Below are 22,904 nucleotides of genomic sequence, written 5' to 3' on the forward strand. Positions count from 1 at the left end.
AAAAATTATCCTCTTCGTCCATAGAGGGAAAAGATGATGAGGAATGGAGGTAGGGACTCTTGATTTTTTACTTACGATACCCAAATAGACCATTTCTAGTTCTCTTTCACTTCCTTTTCTGTACTTTTGTCCTCCAGCAATTTTCAGTGAAGGAGTTCTACCTGAAAATCATTCCCTGGCGCCTTTATACCTTCCGAGTGTGCCCAGGAACAAAAGTAAGTTGAACCTTACATCTGCTTCACGCTGAGTAGACTTCGACCCTGGAATGTTTCTGCCTTTTCTTTTTTCCTAGAAGGGCTTTTGGTGTTTCTGGAAGTTCTTATTGTGCACACAGGATTCATTGCCAAATAAAGAAAGGGTTGTTTTCTCCTCACAACCTGGCATGAAGAATATAGAAGTTCTAGAAGGGCACATGCCTACAGAAATAGGAATTAGTGGCAAGTCAGAATTCTTCCACAGTTATCTTTTGCCACTGAGACTAAGTTAACGGAGATGGTGTTGGCAATTCTGGCCCAGGCTTGGTTTCCCAGTGTGCTGAAGTTAACTCTTATAGAATGAGCATTCTCATATATTAAAAACATTTGTTTTAACTTTCTGAGCTTTTGGAATCTGAAGGTGAATTGCTTTTCCTCCAGCCAGTCTGTCCAACCTCGTCAGGTAGTCATTTGTATCTTATATATATCTTTTTTTTAAAGATTTTATTTATTTGAAAAAGAGAGAGAGCATGGGAGAGAGAAAGAGAGTACGAGCAGGGGGAGGGGCAGAAGGAGAAGCAGGCTCCCCACTGAGGAGGGAACCCAACGTGGGGCTCAATCCCAGGATCCTGGGATCATGATCTGAGCCAAGACAGACATTTAACCGACTGAGCCACTCAGGTGCCCCTTTATCTTATATATCTTTACTCCCTTCATCCTCCTTCGGTTTTATGTTAGGAGAGCTGTCCTGTTGCCTGTGATCCTCACTAACTCCAGTTAGTGGAGTTAGTGACTCCACTAGTAGTAACTGTAGTAAACAGTAACTAACTAGTAGTAACTAGTAGTAACCAGTAATTCTGTAACTGAAATAATTTTAAGTACAATTGGATCATAGAGCACTTAACATGAAAAGCAAGGTGATATACTCCTAGGAGATACTGGCTTAGAGGAGACATGCTTAATTTGTTTATGGGTTGGTACCGAAGGTTAGGGATATGGAAAGTTTTTGCTGGATTTGAGGGTTTTATAGGTTAACGCCTTCTTTTTTTCCCTTCATTAGTTTTCATACCTTGGCCCCGACCCTGTTCATAAGCTCCTCACACTGGTGGTAGATGATGGCATTCAACCACCTGTGGAGCTCAGCTGTAAGGAGAGGAACATTCTAGCAGCCACTTTCATCCGCTCCCTCCATAAGAATATAGGTATATAGTCTCCCTGATATGAGGACATGGAGAAGCAACATGGGGGGGTAGGGGGATAGGAGAAGAATAAATGAAACAAGATGGGATTGGGAGGGAGACAAACCATAAATGACTCTTAATCTCACAAAACAAACTGGGGGTTGCTGGGGGGAGGTGGGATTGGGAGAGGGGGAGCGGGCTATGGACATTGGGGAGGGGAGGCGAACCATAAGAGACTATGGACTCTGAAAAACAACCTGAGGGTTTTGAAGGGTCAGGGGTGGGAGGTTGGGGGAACAGGTGGTGGGTGATGGGGAGGGCACGTTTTGCATGGAGCACTGGGTGTTGTGCAAAAAGAATGAATACTGTTACGCTGAAAAAAAATAAATAAAAAGGGAAAAAAAAAAAAAAAGAATATAGGTAAGATTGGACAGGGGTTCTGACAGGAAAGGCAGGAGCCCCAGCCACCCTGGGCATCTGAAGATGTGGGGCGGACTGCCCAGATGTCTTGTAATGAGGCTGTCGCCATGATGGATCTTTTCGCTCCTCAGGAGGCTCTGAGACCTTTCAGGACAAGGTGAACTTCTTCCAGCGAGAGCTTCGGCAGGTACATATGAAAAGACCACATTCCAAAGTCACCCTGAAGGTCAGCAGACACACCTTGCTGGAATCGGTGGGTAAAGTTTCATTTCCGCCATCAGTTGTCAGGGTTTTGCAAGTAGAAACCTCTCTGGTGTTGGGTTATACCCCCCAGGTCATCTTCTCTGAGCCCCAAATTTCTCTTTAAACATATCTATTAAAGACTGCTCTTCTCTGTGTCTGATTATACTAAGTTTGGGGTGGATTTGTTCAAGACGTATTATTGAGGAGAGAGACTAGTTGACACATTGGCTTTACAGTCTGTACTAAACTAGTTCCAGAACCATCTCTTGGAACCTGTATGTGGGGAAGGGAGAAGCAGTTGTCACAGAGGAGCGTTCTTGTGCTTGCATCCCCGGAAGAGAAGAGCTCTTGCTGGGTTAAAAGGAAATGATTTCTGTTGTCACTCTGGGCTGATGGAAAAGGAACACCTGATGTCTGTCTGTCTCCACTGCACAGACACTGGCTTGGTTCTTGCATTCCTTAAGAATGAGAAGGCTTGGTCCCTGTCCAGAAAGTGTTTGTGATGTTTGGCTCTGGCAGGTGTGACTGGAAACCCCTTTTCTCAGCCACATTCTCTGTGTGGCATGGCTCCCTGTCTGAACGCAGCCCTGTGAATAGAGAGTTCCAGTGGACGCTGCACTTTACTGAAAACCAAGGGCTCCTTGGTTCTCTTGCTGACAGCTTACTAATTTGAGTCCTTTTATTTCATTATTTAAGAGTTTTCTCACTAATAAAATAAACATTAAAAAAAAAAAAAAACGACTTCAGCTTCCCAACAAAGCAATGGTGTAAAGATGAATTAAATTGTTTTTTTGAAATCTTTAATTTCTTCTGGAGATATGTGTACTTAAAATATGAAATGATAAGATTGAAGTTAATGAATACTGCATCTCCTCCAAGTAGTAATGGTTTAAAGGGACAGTGGTGATGTTCTTGTGTTTTTTGTCTCTAACACCCAAAAGATTCCTGCCAGTCTTCTGACACTTTCCTTCCCTTCACTGCTTTTCAGTCTCTGAAAGCCACTCGGAATTTCTCCATCTCAGATTGGAGCAAGAACTTTGAAGTGGTTTTTCAAGATGAAGAAGGTCAGTTTTAAAAGTTCCTGTTGATTTTCTTTAAGTCTCTTCCCCACTTCTCCCCTCCTCCTTACCCATTCTCCACAAATCACAAAAATACCCCCCCAACCTTACCCCTGCCCCAGCTTATTTTTCCCGAGGAAAAAGAAGTCATGAGTTGAAACAGAAAAGGTGGTGTTTCTAGGTCTTTCAAGCTTGTAGAGCACAGACACAGGGACTGGGAGGGCAAGCTCTAAGAGTCTGGATTGGAAGGGAAAATAACCTTTGTAGAAGAGAAATGTCCACTTCCTGGGACCTGTGTTCTCCTGTGTTTCCATACTGGGGGTGGGGGTGGGGCGGGCATTAACCTAGTGAGTAGAATATCTTGAATCCTGTAATCTTACAGAAAGGGGTGGGATTTTAAAAAAAGAGAGAGAAAGAAAAAAGGTGCCATAGTTTAGGTGGCTTGCACTGGGGAGACACTAATGTAGTGGAATGGAAGGAAAGTGGAAAGTGTCGAATGATGAATGAATGGACACAAGCAGTAAGAAGTGGTAGGTCAGAGTCGCTTTTTTTTTTTTTTTTTAAGATTTATTTATTTAGAGAGAGAGCATACATGTGCCAGCAGGAGGAAGGGCAGAGAAAGGAGAGAGAGAGGGGAAGAACATCCCAAGCAGACTCCCTGCTGAGCTCAGAGCCCAGTTCAAAGCTCGATCTCATGACCCTGAGATCATGACCTAAACTGAAATGAAGAGTTGGACGCTTAACCAACTGGGTCACCCAAGCACCCCCACATTTTATTTTTATTATACTTTTCAGCTCTGGACTGGGGAGGGCCTCGCCGGGAATGGTTTGAGCTAATCTGCAAAGCACTGTTCGATACCACCAATCAGCTCTTCACCCGATTCAGTGACAACAACCAAGCATTAGTGAGTCTGTGACTTCCGCTGTGGGTGGGCAGAAGATGTCAGTTGTGTTGTACTGGAAACTCTCAGAAGGATTTGAAGTCATGAAACTGTCCTGGGAATTTGGCAACCTGTGTCTTGTTCTTAGTGAACCCAAATTAGATTGCCTCCCTCCTCTTTGCCTTTATTATTTCTTCTGTAAAATAAGAGAAAATGCAGATAGGTGAGTATTTGGCTAAAACATAGTATGATGGCTATCTACTAATTATTAGAATGATTAGGCCACTTTCTTAGACCATACCTCAAGCCATTGAATTCCGTACTAGATCTTTGACTAGGTAGAGGTAGCAGGAGTAGAGAAATAGACTTTGTTTGAAATAAGTTCTGGGTTAGGGGGAAGGCATCACATCATTCGCTGGTTAACTACCATACTCAGCCAGGGACCACAAACTTAATGTAAGATTTTTCCCCTTCCTCGAAGTCCCTCTTTGCCTTCCGTCTTCTAGTCACTCTAAAGTACTCATGGTAGCTACCAAATAGCTAATGCCATTTAGATGATTCTTTGATTCTAACACTGAAATTCCTGCTCCCTTGCGATAAGAATTGGTGAACTAAGCTTGAAGAAAAATGGCCCAGAGCCTTTTAATCTCTTTCTTTGACAGGTCCATCCCAACCCTAATCGCCCTGCTCACCTACGCTTGAAGATGTATGAGTTTGCAGGGCGGCTGGTAGGCAAGTGTCTCTATGAGTCCTCTCTAGGCGGAGCCTATAAGCAACTGGTCCGAGCTCGCTTCACCCGCTCTTTCTTGGCCCAAATCATAGGACTACGTATGCATTATAAGGTAAAGTCTTAGATATACATGTTTTTTTTTTAACCAAGGCCTCTGGCTGTTAATTCTGGAATCCCTCCGCTCTGAGCTCATTATTCTTAAGGTTGAAGGGGAAGTGTTTCTAAACAGTTACAGATTTCATTTCTGGGTAAGAGTAGTTATGTTCTGTTCTGTCTTTCTGTCTTCTCAGTACTTTGAAACAGATGACCCAGAATTCTACAAATCTAAGGTTTGCTTCATCCTCAACAATGACATGAGTGAGATGGAGCTGGTCTTTGCGGAAGAGAAATATAACAGATCAGGCCAGCTGGAGAAGGTGAGAAAGAGAAGCAGAGCCCGTGGGTCCCGTGGTGCCCAGTCTCCACTAGAGCAGGGCTACCTACTGGAGCTTTCTGCAGCGATGGAAGTGCTGTCTATCTGTGCTGCATTTGAACACCCAAAATGTGCCTGGTTATTCACCAACTAACTGAAGTTTTCACTCTGTTTTATTCTCATTAAATGTAAATAAGCACGTGAGGCTAGTGGCAGCCATATCAGGACATTGCATCCCACACGTGATGATCTTGGCCTGTATGATGGCGCAAAAGACATACCATTTCTACTTTCCGGTATAAAAAGAAATGAGTGAAAATCAGGTGTCACTGCACAAGCAGCTTTGGAAGGGACGGAAACTTTGTTTTTCTCAACTTCGATGGTCATGATGTAGTTAACTCCTATTTTAACACTGTGCTTATATATTTTTTGGCTTTTTTACTAGAAAATTGCCGGCCGAAAATAATTTCAATTTTAATTTAGTTTAATTTAAACTTTTTTTTAAATTAAAAAAATTGGGGGAGGCCCAAAACATGTCTGGTGCAAATTTGGTTCTGTTTCTGTTTTGCGGTTAAATGGTATCAGATGATAATGACGACCATAAAGTTGCAGTATTATTACCACTGAAAGTAAAGTAACAATGACTAAAAAATTGTGAGCACTGATACTATTGGTACTGATAATCACATGGCTTCTGTGAACACACTGGGAATATAAAAGGAACAGTGATTCTCATCTTAGAATTTCTGAAATCTTTTTTTATAAAATTTTATTTATTTATTTGAGAGAGAGTGAGCATGAGAGGGGGAAGGTCGGAGGGAGAAGCAGACTCCCTGCTGAGCAGGGAGCCCAAAGCAGGACTCGATCCCAGGACTCCAGAATCATGACCTGAGCTGAAGGAGATGCTTAACCAACTGAGCCACCCAGGCGCCCAGAATTTCTCAAATCTAAGAAGGCTTCTTCACTATTTACCTGGCCTTATTTATTCTCAGATAAGTTGGTTCAGGAGTCTAAGAGACAAGGTCACAAGGGGCTTAGTTTTGGATCTTTAGAGCTGTTAGGATGTTGCTCTCAAGGAATCATGACATCTTCTGTTGCATCACCACAGTTTGACCTGGTCAGAGAAGACTTATTCTAATACCCTGGTGGCCAGTGGACTAGGCCACAGTGGTAGGATGGCTGAAGCTTAGTGTCTGTATAAAACCAGATGTGTTGAGAGGCTGAATGTGCATCAGAAACTCATGAATGAGGCTGGGTTCACAGGACGTACTGGGCAGGTGTCATCTGATCAACTCCCATCCACAGCTTCCCCTGTCTGTCTTTTGCCTCTTCTTTCAGGTTGTAGAACTCATGACAGGTGGAGCTCAAACCCCAGTCACGAATGCAAATAAAATCTTCTATTTAAATTTATTGGCCCAATATCGACTGGCCAGTCAAGTGAAAGAGGAGGTAGAACACTTCCTAAAAGGTGAGAGCCCGTCCACTCTTGGCCTTGAGAAAAAAACCCCGTATCCGTGGTATGGGTATGGCTTTAACTTGGCCACTTTGTTTCAGGCCTGAATGAGTTGGTCCCTGAAAACCTTTTGGCTATATTTGATGAAAATGAGCTTGAGGTAAGTGGTTCCAATTATAGGACCTCCCCCACCCCCACCCCCTTCTTGACGAGGTATGTGAATGTGCCCAAAGGAACCAGCTTGTTACACGTCCTGTTGTGAGATGCGGTGGGAAGTCCTTCATGCAGGAGTTGGTTTCTCTTTTGTCGCTCTTCCATGCATTGCTGCTCTCTCCAGCTTGCAGAACATTAGAATGTGAACATTAGGAACCAAATAACTAATTATTTTTGAAGAGTAATAATTAATAGTCATTTATGCATCCAGTATTACTGATCCTGGTTGAAGAGTAAAGAACATTGGTATTGTGTACAGTCCTTGTAAATCCTCTGACATTTAAAGTTGATTTAAGGGAATAATAGGATTTATTTTTTCAGGGACTATTTATCAAGTATCTCTTACAAGACATGGACGTTTGAAGCACCAGGGAGCCAGTAACGAATAGGACAGAGTCTCTGCCCTCATAGAGCTATGTTCCAGGGAAGGAGACAAACCAAAAGATGTGAAATATTTCAAAGTTTTGGGCGACAACCCTATACAGTCAATATATTCTTATCGCAGATCCTGTAACAACTGCAAATTGGACCCAGGGTGGTGAATACCGTTCTATAATTATCAAAATAGAAGTTGTGGGCAAAAAATAAAATCAGGAGGTCATTGGTCTGTTGCTCACAAATGGTACATACTAGGCAAGTTATTGGTTCCGACTCGCCACAGCCTTTGTGAGGGGTGTGCTTTGCAGACTGGTTCCTGTAAGGAGATTCTTCCTCAAAGAAAAGAAAACAAAAGTCATTTCAGATGGTCTTAAACAGTGTTTATTCTTATTAACGGAACCAGCCTCAAGAACAAGAATCCAAGTCGTGTGTGATTTTTCTTCACATGTGTACCTTCAGACACGAAATTCAAGCAAAATGAATGTTCCATCTCTTACTCAGCCTCACGTTTCCACTAGACCTGTCACCTGGTGCTGGTATTTTCCAGACTGAGGAGCAGCTACTGGTGTATTTTGGTTTATTATGAAGCATAACCTTTGTGACGATTTGTAAAAGTGAGGAAGGAAGGACGGACACGGTCTCTTAGAATTGTTCCATACCCCACTCTTACTCATTAGCTTAGGGTTCTTTTCGAAGGAGCCAAAGCTCCTCAGGCCTTAATGTGGGCTTTCCTTGTCTCTTGATGAGGACGTATCATTCTTTAGAGCTGTTGAATGAGCATTCGCCGTCTGCTATGTCACGTGCTGGATCCAGAACCAAATTAGGACATGAGCAAGAGGTTCAGGCCTCTGATAGCATTCATTTCTCATTTTTTGGTGTACTTTTTTAACTCATCTGATCAAGTAGAGGCAGGGCTGAAGGGAAGTTGGTCAAAGTTCAAGCCACAAAAGAAGGATGGATGCTGGGAAACAGGAAAGGCCATCTGACAAATTTGGAAATGGAGCTGGGGGTTTTCATCAAAGGGGAGGGGGGGCCTGCCTTTTCTTCCAGGTATTCTCAGGCCATGTCCAGAGCAGACTCAGTAAATACTTGGTTCTCTTTCTGTCTTTTGTTTCAATTCAAAATAATCTACAGCAGTAGTTCTTTTTGTTTTGGGGTTGTTTTTTTTTTTTGAAGATTTATTTATTTATTTTAGAGAAAAAGTGTGCATGAACAAGGGGACGGAGCAGAGGGGGAGAGAGAGAGAGAAGCAGACTTCCCACTGAACACAGAGCCTGACATGGGGCTTGATCCCATGACCCTCGGGTCATGACCTGAACCGAAATCAAGAACTGGATATTTAACCAACTGAGCCACGTAGGTGCCCAACCAGAACAGTAGTTCTTATTTAGAGGTACACATTGGTAACAGGAGACTTTCTCAAAGTACACAAGTTTCTAACCCATTCTAGAGATTTTGATTCAGCAGGTCTAGAGTAAAGCCACAGACAGCTGCATATTTTTTTAAAAGCTGGGTGATTTTTACCACACTGGTTAGGAACCATTGGCCTCTTACAGTTGATTTTCCTAACGCAGAGTTCTGGCATTATGATCTCGCCTTATGGTCTTTTTCCTGGTATTTCCTTTATTCCATGTTTTGCATGTTAACATAAGTAGTTTTGACCTTATATTGGGTGTTTGTCCCCTGACTGTCCTAGTAACGCCCAACTGTCTTCTCCAGCTGCTGATGTGTGGGACTGGGGACATCAGTGTGTCTGACTTCAAAGCCCACGCAGTGGTTGTTGGCGGCTCATGGCATTTCCGAGAAAAGGTAAGTGGGCCAAACTTCTTTTCCCTGGATTTGTGCCACTTCGCAAGGAAAAACTTTCAGAAGAAAATTGCCGAGGAGTCAGATAGGCAGACACATCAGCTGGGGAGAAAATGGTACACAAGGGAAAGACAGGTGGTTGTCCACGCAGAAGGGAGCCCTGGTCCCTGAGGGCTATTGCTCCAGCTGCCATAGGAGCGGTACCTTAGAAACGTGAAGAAACAGAACCAACCAGTCAGAGGCCGCCCTGCTGATGGTGTGACAGTGTACATTCCTGGAGTTGTCGACTCTCCCTGTGGCTACCCGTGTCCCCCACTTCCGGCTCTCCTCCTCTATCCCCCAGAGTCCAGTGCTAGGCTGCACACTGAGCGTGACCCCACCTTGTGCTCTCCCTGCCAGGTCATGAGGTGGTTCTGGACCGTGGTGTCCAGTCTGACCCAGGAGGAGCTGGCTCGGCTGCTACAGTTCACAACGGGCTCCTCTCAGCTGCCACCCGGAGGTTTTGCCGCCCTCTGTCCCTCGTTCCAGATTATTGCCGCTCCGACCCACAGCACACTCCCGACTGCACACACGTGGTAGGTCCCACGCCGCCCAGGGCACCCTCTGGAGGGGAGGCTCTGCCAGCGCTGGCCAGTGTTTCTGGCGCGTGAGTTTATCGCTTCTCCCCTTGCTCTTCCAGTTTCAACCAGCTGTGCCTCCCCACGTACGACTCGTATGAAGAGGTTCACAGGATGCTGCAGCTGGCCATCAGCGAGGGCTGCGAGGGCTTTGGCATGCTCTGACCACTCCCCTGCCACGCGCCCCCGGCCCCCGTGCTTCCTGGAGCACCTGGGTGCACGTAACACCGTGAGAACCATCGACCCTAACACCTCGCCGTCGGCCAGAAGCTGCTGCATGCTACCCGGGGTCTGCAGTACCTGCTCACCTCCCACCCGGGTCACTTCCTCGCCGCCCCCTCTGCATCCCCGTCCCCTCCACTCCCTCCCCCCCCCCCCGCCCCCAGCCCACTTGGGCATGGGCCCATGGAGTCTGTGCTGCTCGCTCCTGAGGAGAGGACCGTGCTGCTGTCGCTTCAGTTGGTTCTCAGAAGACCTCAAGAGCCGGAGCTGCTTCAGGACCTGAGGGAGATTACACAAAGGGCTCGGCTTTCTTAGAAGACTGGGGTCCACCTTCCTCAGGCTCCTATGCCAATGTCCACACAAGTCCCTCTGCAGCCCTCACTGCTTGCCCTGCGGGGACGTGAGTCCCTCCTGGGCACGGGGCGATCGCCTCTCTCACCAGAAGCCAGGAGGAGCGCAGATGGCAAGTGGCCCACGTGCTCAGTCTTCATTCTTGTCCCTCTCCACCACAGCAGACTCAGGCCGTGGCGCTGGACTACCTCTAAGGGGGGACTGATGGCACACAACGATCTCTTTCTGTGGTTGTCAAAACTGGAAAAGGAACTTTTCCCCTGAAGGCATTTCTGGAAATGATCATTAATCCATAAAGAACTCCCTAAGCTTTTTCTTGAGTTTGAGCCAGTGAGAAAAACAGACCCAAGAATGTGAAAGATAGCTGGGGCATAGCTTCCAGTGCTGAAAATGATGTTCCTTTAGGGCATGTCTAGGCCTGTGGCCGGCTTGAAGACTACTGATGTTTGTCCCTGACTTTGTTCTGTACACGGAGGTGTGGCTGGGCCTGAGCCGCTTACCTCCAACTTCTGCAGCCTGCTAAGAGCTAGGGATTCTTTAGCTTTCTACAGAAGAAAATTTTTGTAACAAGGGTTTGGGAATAGTAAGAATAGCATGCTGACAATCCCTGACTCTCTTTGCCTGGTATTCTCTGGCAGCACTGAGGCAAGGAAAAAGGGATCAGTGGTGGTGCTTGGTCACAGGTGCGTGGGGTCAGGGACTGAGAACATGCAGAGAAAAGCTGTGTCCAACGACAAACACCCAGCTGCCCACTGACTTCCTTCCATGTCTAAGTTGCCAGCAGGAGCCCCGGTGGAGGGAGGACGATCTCGTAGAGTCACTGTTAACATGGCGATTGGGCAGCAGGCCCTTGCAAAGTCACACCACCCTTTTTCATGAGAATTTGAATGCAGACATTTTCAAGACTCAAAATCTCATCAACCTCCCAAATTTCTGTTTTTAAGAAGGCTTTGCTACAAGCTACCATTCTCAACGGGGCATTCAACTCTGAGAATACTACAAGCCATCTTTACTGCCAAAACCAGCAAGCCTGCAGAGTCCAGAGGTGAGGCGGGACTTACGGCCATGCCTCGGCCTCCTGGAAGCCTGTCTGAGCCCTCCTGTTCCCAGGGATCACGAGGAACCAGCCCTCCTGAGCTGCTCCCATTGCGGCCTGATCTCACTCCTTCGCAGTTGTCATTTGTCCTTCTTGGCGTGGGTGCTGACGTCACTCATTCTTGGGGTCCAGGATCCAGCATCAGGGCCTCGACATCCCAGCCAGGGCCCTCCATGCCACACAGTCACTGCTGTCCTCAGGGACCAGGACAAGGTGCTGCTGCTTGCCCCAGTGTTTTCCCATCGGACGAATACAGGCAGGTTCGTCATCACCCTGGAAACACGATGCTGCCCCTCGAGCCTCGAGGGGGCTTCCATCTGGGGGCACGGGGGCTGGTTCTGCTGTCTTTGGCAGTTGCCCCTCTTCTGGATTCCGCATTCTCCCCTCCAACAGCCCTCTAGAGACTGAGGCTGGAGCTCGAATTGATTTTCTTGGCGAGATCTGTCATTTTCAGCTCTAGTCGTAGCACTTTTCAGAGCATCCTCGGGGCCACTGTGACCCAGCTGCGGCAGCTCGCAGCCCCGTGGTGGTCCCCAGCCCCAGGGGCTTTGCTGAACAAAAACCCTTTGGTACTGTTGTGGTTTTCTATTCTTCCAGTGTACTCTGTCTCCTAAGTCTGTTCCAAAGTATCTTTGCTCAGTTTGGTCTTTTTCTTTACCTTTTCTTCTAAGCCTGCTTTGGTCCAAACCAGTTTGTGGAGAAGGTACGACATGTCAGAGAGAAGGAGGAACACCTGTTACTTCTCGAGCAATTGTGAATCTCATGTTTCTTATTTTGGCCAGTTCTTTTCTTTATGCCCCAGGGGCCCAGGTACTTGGGAGTCCAGGTAAACACCTGGCCTTGTAGTGTCTTGGAAGGAGACCAAGCAAGCACCAAGGGAACACCAAGGAGAGCATCAGCATGTTCTCTAGAGACCACGTGCTGCTGCAAATCCGTCAGGCCAGGCAAAGGGGCCAGACTGCTGCAGCGACAGTGTAAATATTTTGTACAGGAAATAAATCGATATTGGAAAGGACTGAGGAGCAAGTGACTTTTTTAAGTGGGGTTTAGGGCCCAGACTGGAGGCGGGGAAGGAAAAGAAAGATTTAGAAATGTTTTTGCATTTCCCCAGGTGATGCCTTCAAAAGCCATGAGCTCAGGGTAGAATCTACCTGCAGAGCCCTGGCCCACCCTGGGCTTCTCACACTTTCATCCTTCCTCATTGCTGTCCCGGATGCCAGGCGGGGCCACAGTGTGGGACACAGGCTTATGCTCAGCTCCTGAAGAAGAAACCCAGTTTGGCAAGAGCAGAGGATGTCTGCTCTCCTGAGTCTTCTCGATCTTCATTTGTTGTTTGATGTAAGAAGCTCAGCATAGAAAATTTGGAAATAAAAAAGAGGCCAAGAGAAATCATTGACCTGCCATCCAGATGTCACCACTGCTGATACACGTAGCCTTCTGGTTTGCATACGATCACATTTATTTCCATACCTCTTCCTCCCAAGCGAGCTAGGCGTGGCAGACAGAATCACTGCTCCTCAGACATTTATGGGTGGCGGGTGGTACTAATTGGTACCAAAAGAATTGGTACCAATTCTTTTCCAGCTGAAGGTAAGCTTGGCAGAGAGAGAAAACCAGACCTCTGATTTGGGGCCTGGAAGGAATTGTAGCAGGGACCCTGGCTTTGTTGGGAAAGTAGTCACGGTGTCACGACACATTGGTTCCCAATCTGGAAAATTTAAAAAAAAAAAAACCCTTTGGAATTGTTTTTAAAATACTAATTTTTGCCCCATCTCCCAGACCTGGTGAATTGGAATCTTAGTCTGAACACCATTCTTTTAAAGAATCCATTCACTCTACTCCTACCTCCTCAAGCTCCTTGGTGATATGAGATGCCCTTAAAAAACCAAAATTCTGTCCTTCTAATTTCATATTTTTAGATTAACAGTCCTACGTCTCTTACACTTGCTGCTTTTGTGACCTTGAGTGGCTGTGAACATTCATCATTGATTTCAGCCTATCGTAAAGTTATTCCTCTTTTTAAAAATTTATTTGCTTATTTATTTAGAAGAGAGGGAGCAGAGGCAGGAGCAGAGGGAGAGGGACAGGCAGACTCCACACTGAGCATCCAGCCCGATGCGGGGCTCAATCCCAGGATCCTGAGATCGCGACCTGAGCCGGAATAAAAAAATCGGATGGATGCTTTAACCACCTGAGCCACCTGGTGCCCTCTGTCATAAAGCTAGTTATTCTTGAGACTCAAGACAGTGGTAGGATTGTTCTCGAATTGACACTATAGATATTAGCACCAGCCTGGCATGAGCCATTACCTTGGACCCACTGCAGATAGAGCCGTCAGACCTCCACCCAGCCACACTTCTCTTGTAGAGGCACAACCGAGATTCTCTAGCAGGGGGCGTGAAGCAGAGGCTTTACTCCTGCTTCACAAAGACCCTCAAGCGTAACAGAACAGCTCCAAGTTTTGTAATACTTACACTTAAAAATGAATGTCCTTTTATCTTCTTATTTTGAGATGTAACGTAGATTTTTTAAAAAGGTCTACAGGCATGTACAATTTAATAAATAATTATAAAGGAAACACATGTATGTGATGGTGGCATCCAAACCAAAAAATAAAACATTATAGCCCTGCAAAGCATGTCTCCTCCCACCCCTCCAGAGGTAACTGTTATCCTGATTTTTATGGTCCTTGTTGCGCCAATTCCCTTTTCGAACAATCGGTCTTAAAAGTCACAGTGGGGAAGGGAAAAATAAGAGGCCGTGTGATCTCTTGATAAGATACTTACCAAGGTTAATTTCTCTGTAGTAATTATTACACATCACAATTAGTCTAAAGAGAAGTTGGAGGTCATTGTTGTGCCAGGAGGTTCCAGTTCTGATTCTTGATTGCTGAACCTGATGAGTCATATTCAAAGACAACAAGGTCTCTCTGCAAAGACTTTCCCCCCAGCTATTCTAAATTGAATACGGCTTTGCTTTTATACCCTGAACAGGTTGTGGGGGCTGGTCTAACGTGATCGTGATTCTCTTTGGTGCTCAGCAGCAGGTTCTCGAGTAGCGTATAAGTGTATTATGGAAAATGAGCCCGCGTGAAATTGTCTCAGAAGTTGTGAAACGGGCTAATATTTCTGATTTAGGGTACTGAGTCTATGCAGCCTCTAACAGAATGCTATTCCAAAGTTACCCGAGAGCTTAGTTGTTTGGGTTTGGAGTGCGCACGGGGTGGATTTAGAAACCCACAGGGGGTGCTGGGATGATGATGATGTGGGCTTGTGATTGACAGAGCGGTGCCACCTAGAGCTAGCTGTACCTTGCTGTGAGTACTTCTCCGCCCCCCACCCCCACCCCAAGTACAGTTCGCTTGAATTCTGCTCCTATAAGAACACATTGTGGTGGCCAGAGCAGGAACCAGGTGTGGTCTTTACTAGATGGTCCATGAATTCCTGATGAGAAGATGTGGAGGACACGGCCTCTCCAGATGACAGAGGAATGATAGCTGCAGGTTTTGGATACGGCATCAGAAGTCACTTTGGCAAAGTTGTCCGGGTTATCAGAGCCCGCCAGCTGCAGCAGCTTCTCCAACACAAGGTAGTACGTCTGGGAGCAGGGATCAAACACATCACAGAACCGTGATAGCCGTCACCTTCCAAGAACATTGTGGGGCTCCCCTTCTAGTTCCCTTTGTAGCCTTCCTTCAGGGAAACAATGGATGGTTAATGCCTCCAGGATGAAGCCTCTGGGTGTGGTTGCTGCCCAATTAGCAGACCAACATGGTCTGTATAATCTTCAGCGACCATGAATGCCTTTAGACCAGAGTCAGCTGGCAAACCAGGCAACTTTCTGAGTAAGCAAGATCTTAGGACTTCATCTCTTAGGGATGACTCTAGGAAGAAGTAAGTCTGGGACTAGTCAAGGAGCTAGGTGAGGAGATAACATCTTGCATCCTTGCCCAGGTAGCCTCTCCTAACTTGTCTGCTGTGTCTCTGACTCCAGAGCCTCTGGGCCTATGGCCTCCCCTGAAGCAGAGGCATCTGTCATTCAGCCCATTCTCAAAAGATGTTCCTAGACACGCTTGCATCAAGTGGGCAGAACGGGGCCCTCAAAGGATAAAGAGCCATGGATTGATGAGTCTGAGCGTTTGTTTTGTTTTTAACTCCATGGTTCAACTTTGGGCAGGATAGTCTTCTTTCAGTATTAGTTTTGTGACCTGTGAAATGATGTAATTAACTAAATAAGAAAATTGACTAATAGTTTCAAGCTCTTGGAAGGTTTTCCTCTATATTGTGTGTGCGTTATCATACTGGCCATGGCTTAGGCCATGCCTAAGTAGGCCATGCCTAAGTATGCCATGGCATACTGGCCTGGCAATTTCCATGCCAGGAGGCAACGTGGATCTAGGGGCATTGGAGGATGCTAGAGTGGGTGGTGGGTATGGAATGGTGGCTCCTGTCCCTGCTTGCCGTGTTCAGGCAGGCCAGAGAGAATGGGTATTCAAGACATCCAGCCCATACCCCTATGAAAAACGCCCCAGGTCAGAAGAGACCTCCTCTCCTTCCTCCATATGACCCTCTAAAGGCCAAAAGAGGTCTTTGAGGGGACTGTATTTCAAACCTATTTTATGTGGCATAGGCACCCCTATGATAAGCAACCTAATACCCTTGACTTCCTTGGCTCATCTGATTACCAAATCATGATAGTAGCTGCCATTTTTTTTTTAGTTCCACCCTGATGCTAGGAGTTTAATAAATACTGTCTTACACTGACAATGACCCTGCCAGGAAGGGCTTGTTTGCTCCATTCCACAAAAGACACAATAGACTCAGAGAGGATATGTAACTGCGGAGTTTCCTTAGCTAGTAAGTGGCAGAGCTGTACTTGAACATGGGTCTGTTTCATGTCAAGACCCAAACTCTTTTCACATTGCTGGTTTGTCTCGGGCAGATTAGCCTAGACTAAGGAACAGGTGTTGGGCCACCAGAGCTCACTGACTCTGCCTTACAATTGTTTGGTGACACTGTGTGGCAGATGAACAGTTTATACCTCTTTCTTATACCTGTTAATCACTTGAGGATTTGAGATTTACAGGCGGAGAAGGCCCTACCCCAAGAAATACAACTATTGGGGGGGCACCTGGGCTGGCTCATGGGGTCATGGGGGACCCCAGTTTAAAAAAGAAAGAGAGAAAGGAAGAAAAGGAATAAAGGAAAGAAAGAAAAAGGAAGGAAGGAAGAAAAAAGAAAAAAAGGAAGGAAGGAAGAGAGAAAGGTAACTATTGGTAGTGACTTTAAAATCTTTTGCATCTAGAAAGTTCCACAGAATACCAACTAACAGTTCGCGTGAGGTGACTTCCAAGTTTAAATGAACCTGCATAAAGAATACAAGAAACTCTTAAGGATATAACTGAGGGGGGAAAAAATCCTGGAATTTTAATATCCCCACTTTGGTAGAAAAACCATAGGTCTCACGCAAATGAAATCATTAGAATGAGGTCAGACTCGCCACACAATACCCTGATGCTTATCTCTGGTAACTAAGTCTGCAGAAAAAAGCCTCATTTAAATAAACCTTTTGTCTCTAAACTTTCCTTACATGAAACACAGCACCGTTTGGTAAAGGCCAAATTCCTCGTGGTTATCTCACTGAGGAAGCAGACATTTTCAAGAATGCCAGTTAAAGGGAGACCTACCCCTCACACAAGTCTGATTCTGTTTGAACTACCAACATAGCATCTTCCCCACGGTGGGAGTCCTGTACCTCTCTAGGACAAGGTCACTATTTCTACAACCCCACTTCACCTGCATTATGGATTTTGCACATGAAGGAATCTTTCGGAATCTTCCCACCCTCCTCCTACAGACCAGCAATGTTCCCTCTCTCCTCAGAACTCCCACTCAAAGAAATTGCCAGGACATTCCTCTGTTTGCCTATTAGCAGAGTCAGGGATATCAGAGTATTTGCAAGCCAACTAGAAGCCTTTGATGGCTTTTATGTTCTGTTGAAAACAAAATGTTGTGTTATTGTGTAAGAGGAAGACTGTGTGCGTGTCATCATTTTGTGCTAGATCTCATAAGTTCTGGATCTCATCCTGCTCCAAACTGTCATTTCATTTCCTATAAATGTATACCCCCTGCCACACCACCCCCAAAAAACCATGTTTCTGTTCCAACACTGGGTTTGTGGCCTCCCTTTTCCCTTTTGTTCTTTGCACGTCCACATGTTAGCAGACTTTTCCTGTGAATCGGGCAGGCACTGTGCTACGAGCCAGGAACATGAGACAGAACGAGATCCCTGCCTCTGAGCAGCTCACTGTCTTGTCTGGGGAGACAGACATATAAAAAATCCAGTTTCCTTCATTTCCTTCCCCCAAGGCTTGAACACCCAAACCCATCACCACCCATCCCCATAGTTTCTCTCATTCTGTTTAATTGGGGTGGGGGGAAACATTTCTGGTTATGCATTTGGAGACTTTCCATACTACAGGAATAACAGCTGCAAGTGAAATTCATCTAGCTCCTAAGAAATATACAAAGGGAGGGAATTTATGTTCCTTGTTGATTTGCAGAGAATCGAGGACCTTTGGAAAGATGGATTCCAAATCAGGAGACCCCCATTGTCCCATAAATAGGCTATCACCTGAGCAGGTCCTAGGAAAGTCTGGGAAAGGGAACTTTGCGATCTCAGGATCCAATCTCCCCTTAATGTCCTCTTCCAGACGAAGCAGACCTGAAGTGTTGACTTTGGCAGTGGGAAGACTGGCCGGTAGCCTGCAGCTCAGTGAATGAAATTAATATCTTGAGTGGATGGGGAGAGGGAGGTATCTCCAACACTAGCAGCCATCAGAAGTGTTCGTACTGAGGTGGCAGAGGAAAGAAATTCCATTTCCAATGAGTCCAGAGGCATGAAGAGGCAAATCAATTTCATGAACAGCCATGAAATTGATTGGTTGAGACCATTAGGGGTGGAAACACTGAGCTTCACTCCAATTTCCCTTGACGTTAATTACACCCAGGAAATTGAAGTCTTCCTCATCTCTTTGTGGTGTGCTGTAGCTGATGCCTAGTAGCCTCTGGGGTTTGAACAAGTCCTAGCGTTGATTCCCCCAAGCTTCTGAGCTGGATCACAGCTGGATGGCCCTTGGGTCAGGCCATGGCCTTTAGGAAAACCTCAGTCTTCTTTTCCCGGAGGGATTTCTCCTCTGATACTTTGTTTATGATAATGCCGGCCTGTGTCTCCTCAAGTACTCAAAGCACCAGAATTAGAATTGGGTGTTCTGCTATAGATTTGGCACTTGGTCTCCTAGTCAGGGGAGACATGTGGTTGGATACTGACAGACTCCGGAGGTGGGTGGGGAGGTCTGGCGGCGGGTGTGGGTACAGCAGCCGAGCGTGCATTCGTCTCCTTCACAGCAGTTCTGGTTTCAACAGTTCTGACTTCGGATCCCTTGAGATCATACACCTTGAGAACTGTATTGTTTTGGCATCCAACTCATGGCTTCCAGACAGCCTCTCATACCTGGAAACAGCGCCTTAAAACTCTTTTTCTCAGGCCGTATCTGAAGTTTTGGCTCCAAAAATGCCATTGTGCTTTAGCTATACGGGGATTAAAAAAAGCACAGCTCCAGTCCTGCTTTTAGGGCGCAGGCTGGGCTCAGGGGCTTGGCGCGGTGGGAAAAAGGGGCCAAGATAGTGGTTGGCACAAGGATATGGAGAACTCTGGAAGCGGAGCCAGAGACTCTGAGGATTGAGGCCCAGTAAAGTTTGGCACGAATAAAAGCTGGGTATTTAACCAGGAACAGTCCCTCTATTTTTCTCAGCCTTGGCAGCGGGTCAGAGCAACAAGCAGTTCTAGCAAGGTCCACATCCTTCCTATTGTCTCCACCCCAACCTCACTCATCGTCCCAAACATCTGCTTCAGATTTGGGCCCTTGCCTTCTCCCCGATTCCTGTACCAAACTGCGGTGGCAAGGGTGAGGGCGAGGAGCAGGTCTGCAGGTGTGGGATGGGGCAGAAGAAGAGGTAGAAGGCTCTGGGAAAAGTCCTCTAAAGGTTTGATTTCAGGTGCCGCTGAAAGATGAAGAGTCTGGTCTATTTTTTTTATTTTTTATTTTTTAAAAGACTTTATTTATTTATTTGACAGACAGAGATCACAAGGAGGCAGAGAGGCAGGCAGAGAGAGAGGAAGGGAAGCAGGCTCCCAGCCGAGCAGAGAGCCCGATGCAGGGCTCGATCCCAGGACCCTGGGATCGTGACCTGAGCCAAAGGCAGAGGCTTAACCCACTGAGCCACCCAGGTCCCCCTGTTTTTTTTCTTTTTTAATGCACATGTATATCACCAAAATCTAACCAGTAAGTTGTTTCACTTTCTGGATAAAGGGAGCAAGGGAGGGAAGGAACTGGGACCAGCTGGGGACGTCTTCAGGCCATCACATGGCCTGCTTTTCAAAAGGCAGCTCAGAGCCACCCGGAGGGAGTAACCAAAGTGACTAATGCCCACAATGAACACCGGAAGTACTAATGAGGTAGTAAACATTCTTCTCCAGCTGAGGCTAGCCGTGGGACTGCAGGTGGCAGGCAAGGAAACAAGCCAGAGACAGCAGTCACAGCAGCCTCAAACCTCTCACCTTGACGAAGTCAAACTTTGTCTAGCGCCTGCCCCGAAATGCCAGTCCCTTTGATTTTTTTTAAAAGATTTATTTATTTGAGAGAGAGAGCGTGTGAGCAAGCATGGGGGAGGGGCAGAGGGAGAGAGAATCCTAAGCAGACTCTGTGCTGAGCGGGGAGCCTGACCAGGGGCTCAGCCTCAAGGACCCTGAGATCCTGACCTGAGCCAAAACCAAGAGTCAGAACCTTAACCAACTGTGCCACCCAGGAGTCCCTGTCAGTCCATTTTTAAGTGACAGAAACTCCCCAAGGGAAAATACCGGGGAGCCTTAGGGAGTAACCTCAGAACTGTTAGAGTAATAACAGCCAGCATCTGATCCTGCTGTGCCCTCCCTGCTCAAAGAACTGCCTGTGGTAACTCATTTAATCTTCACGCCGATCTACAAGATAAAAACAGGTACTACTCCCGCTTTCCAGATGAGGAAACTGCGGGAGAGAAGTAACTTGCCCAAGGTTGCCCACCCAGGGACGCGCCTAGGTGTCAAGCTGGCCCTTCACTTTATCTCCCACAAGCTCGAAGGTGGTGGAGTTTGAGGGCAGGAGAGTCAAATCCGGAGAGCGTTGGGAAGGAGTGGCAGTGTGCTGCCTGTCTTCCAACCCCGAGATGGACTGTGTGGTCCTCGGACTCTGGGGCCACCGGGAGCCAGTCTGGTGGGCGCTTCTCCATCCGGTCCCACTGTTCTGTGCCTCTTGACTTCTGCGGCCCTCCCTGGATCAGAGCTCACACTTTCCACCCGCCTCTCGGACCAGCTGGGGGAGTCTCCCTAGAGACTTGCCGGGGGCTCCAGGCCCTGGGGTGGGGGTAGGGGGGTGCGGAGAAGAGGCGCTGAAGGGCAGCCCCTGCTGACCAAGGCCCTGTGGACTGCCAGGAGCACCGTTAAACTTCAAAGCTGCGGGGTGGGAACCAAACCCATCGCTTGGCTGGGGATTTGGGAGCCCCAGTGACATACTTCACCCTGGCAGGCCTCTGTCTGCAGAGAAGCCACCGTATGGGTAACAACAGGCTGAAGGCCACCTGAGCTTCCCAGCACCCCCTTTCCATAGGAGAGAAGAGTGTGCTGGTGAGAAGTGAGAGGGCCCTCGCCTGACTGGGCCAGAATCCTGTGGACAGTGGGTCACAGGCATGAAATGAACAAACCCAGGTCAGCCGACCTTTGAGCCTTTGCTTATGGTGGGCACTCCAGGAGGACGGCTGCCCAGTTCGGTCCCTCCCACTGCCTTGCCCTTCAGGCCCAGCTCAGATCAGAGCAGGTGAGGATAAAATAGGAGAATTTATGAAAAGTGCACAGTCTGACACACATGAAGCCTTAAAAAAGTGGGTATCATACTCATATCTTTTTTTTTAAGATTGTATTTCTTTTTTTTGACACAACGAGAGAGACAGCGAGACAGGGAACACAAGCAGGGAGAGTGGGAGAGGGAGAAGCAGGCCTCCCGCCAAGCAGGGAGCCTGATGTAGGGCTCGATCCCAGGACCCCAGGATCATGACCTGAGCCGAAGGCAGACACTTAAAGACTGAGCCACCCCGGCGCCCTCATATTGTTATTAACGACGGCAAATCAATATGCACAGCTACCTTTGGCTTTATTGTAGATTTGAATTTGGAAGATCTCAGTTCCAATCCTGACCTTGGCCCTTCTTAGTTGAATACTCTTGAATAAATTACTTACTGTCTCCTAACTAGAAAATACCGATTCTAACACCCACATAGCATACCCCACAGAGGGAGTGTGAAGCTCAAATATAACAGTGGTAAAAGATGTTTGTAAAATCACAGAACCGCCTATGAAATGTGGCATTGCCTTCCCACTTCCTCTGGCTCACGTAGGGCTCTGGCATTGGCAAAACTCCTATCCCCATCGTGTTTCCCCTTTGGGCGATCTGACCCCTGCCACTGGCCTGGCTGTTGTTAAATCCCTTTGCCCCTTTATTCAGCAAAGGCAAGCCTGGAATATTTTTCAAAAGAAACTTTGGTTTAAAAATGTAAAGGGGTAAATTAAGCCAAGCAGACACAAAAGGAGAGTGATTGGGCTTACGAATATGATGTCTCCTGCTGTGAAGTCCAAGCTTGAGGATCTTGAGCCATGACCACAAGCATCACTGCGGTCCCTCCTTGGCTTTACCTGGTGGACTTGGCATTGAGAGGCGCCAAAGAAAAGGAGAACCCAGAATAATAGTGAGCCACCGTCTCTCTCTCTCACACACACACACACTCACACACACACAGGATGTGGCTAAAACTCACAGGTCTTCAAATAGGATGTATCTGAGCCTCACAGTGAGTCCAGCCACCAGAGGCAGGCGTCCTGAGAAGCTAGGAAGGTATCCACTTGGGGCTCCTTGCTTGCACGAGGACCCCTTCCAAGGTCATACATATCTATTTGTCAAGATCATATATCTCATAATGTCTGCTAAGGTAAGAATTTTTAAACTGTAATAGTTTTACTCTCTCCGCCATGATTTCTCCTGTCACATCCTTCGTGTCAGGTTGGAGGAGGTAGCTGTGGCATTAGCGGGAGTGACTAAAGGAATTTGAGTTGGGAATGCATTCAGTTGAGTCTACTGTCAGGTAATCATTTAGTTATGTCAGGAAAACATTCAGTTGGGTTATGTGTAATACACTTAACGCCATGTAATAGTAGCTGACGTAGTTAGAAGTGGCTTTCTAGAATGTTCCCGTAGCCCACTGTGGGGATTCAGCTGACGCAGTGACAGGTGCAGGGCCTGATGGTTATGACATCCAGGACGAGAAGGACTCAGGTAGGAGAGGAGAAAAGAGGGCTGAAATATACAGATTCAGAAGCCCATCTGTGAAAATTCTTTTACTCTTCAAATGGTCAAAGTATATTGAGGTTTTCTGTCATCTGAAGCTACTAGGGGTCCCTTGTTAAGAAAAATAATACAAAATTAGGTATGAAGGAGGGTATTTATTTGAAATAAGAAAAAAGAAGTCATAAGAAAGATTGAAGCTAGCAAATAGCACGAACATC

The 22,904-nt window shown here is 46.7% G+C and overlaps 1 protein-coding gene across 3 annotated transcripts in view; it reads left to right on the forward strand.

The window, feature by feature from the left end:
• AREL1 (apoptosis resistant E3 ubiquitin protein ligase 1) overlaps positions 1–13,926 on the forward strand; it is a 47,894-nt gene extending 33,968 nt beyond the window's left edge. For all 3 annotated transcript variants that reach the window (XM_046008791.1, XM_046008792.1, XM_046008793.1), the window contains exons 9-20: positions 138–215; positions 1,255–1,396; positions 1,927–2,048; positions 3,027–3,102; positions 3,892–4,001; positions 4,640–4,819; positions 4,998–5,123; positions 6,458–6,587; positions 6,674–6,732; positions 8,883–8,972; positions 9,369–9,544; positions 9,649–13,926. In XM_046008791.1, coding sequence (XP_045864747.1) covers positions 138–215; positions 1,255–1,396; positions 1,927–2,048; positions 3,027–3,102; positions 3,892–4,001; positions 4,640–4,819; positions 4,998–5,123; positions 6,458–6,587; positions 6,674–6,732; positions 8,883–8,972; positions 9,369–9,544; positions 9,649–9,751 — 1,392 coding nt within the window. In that variant the 3' untranslated portion in view covers positions 9,752–13,926. The remainder of the gene's footprint in view (positions 1–137; positions 216–1,254; positions 1,397–1,926; positions 2,049–3,026; positions 3,103–3,891; positions 4,002–4,639; positions 4,820–4,997; positions 5,124–6,457; positions 6,588–6,673; positions 6,733–8,882; positions 8,973–9,368; positions 9,545–9,648) is intronic.
• Positions 13,927–22,904: the final 8,978 nt, after the last annotated feature.

This window comes from Meles meles, chromosome 6, assembly GCF_922984935.1.
Source record: "Meles meles chromosome 6, mMelMel3.1 paternal haplotype, whole genome shotgun sequence".
In the NCBI taxonomy this organism is placed as follows: Eukaryota; Metazoa; Chordata; class Mammalia; order Carnivora; family Mustelidae; genus Meles; species Meles meles.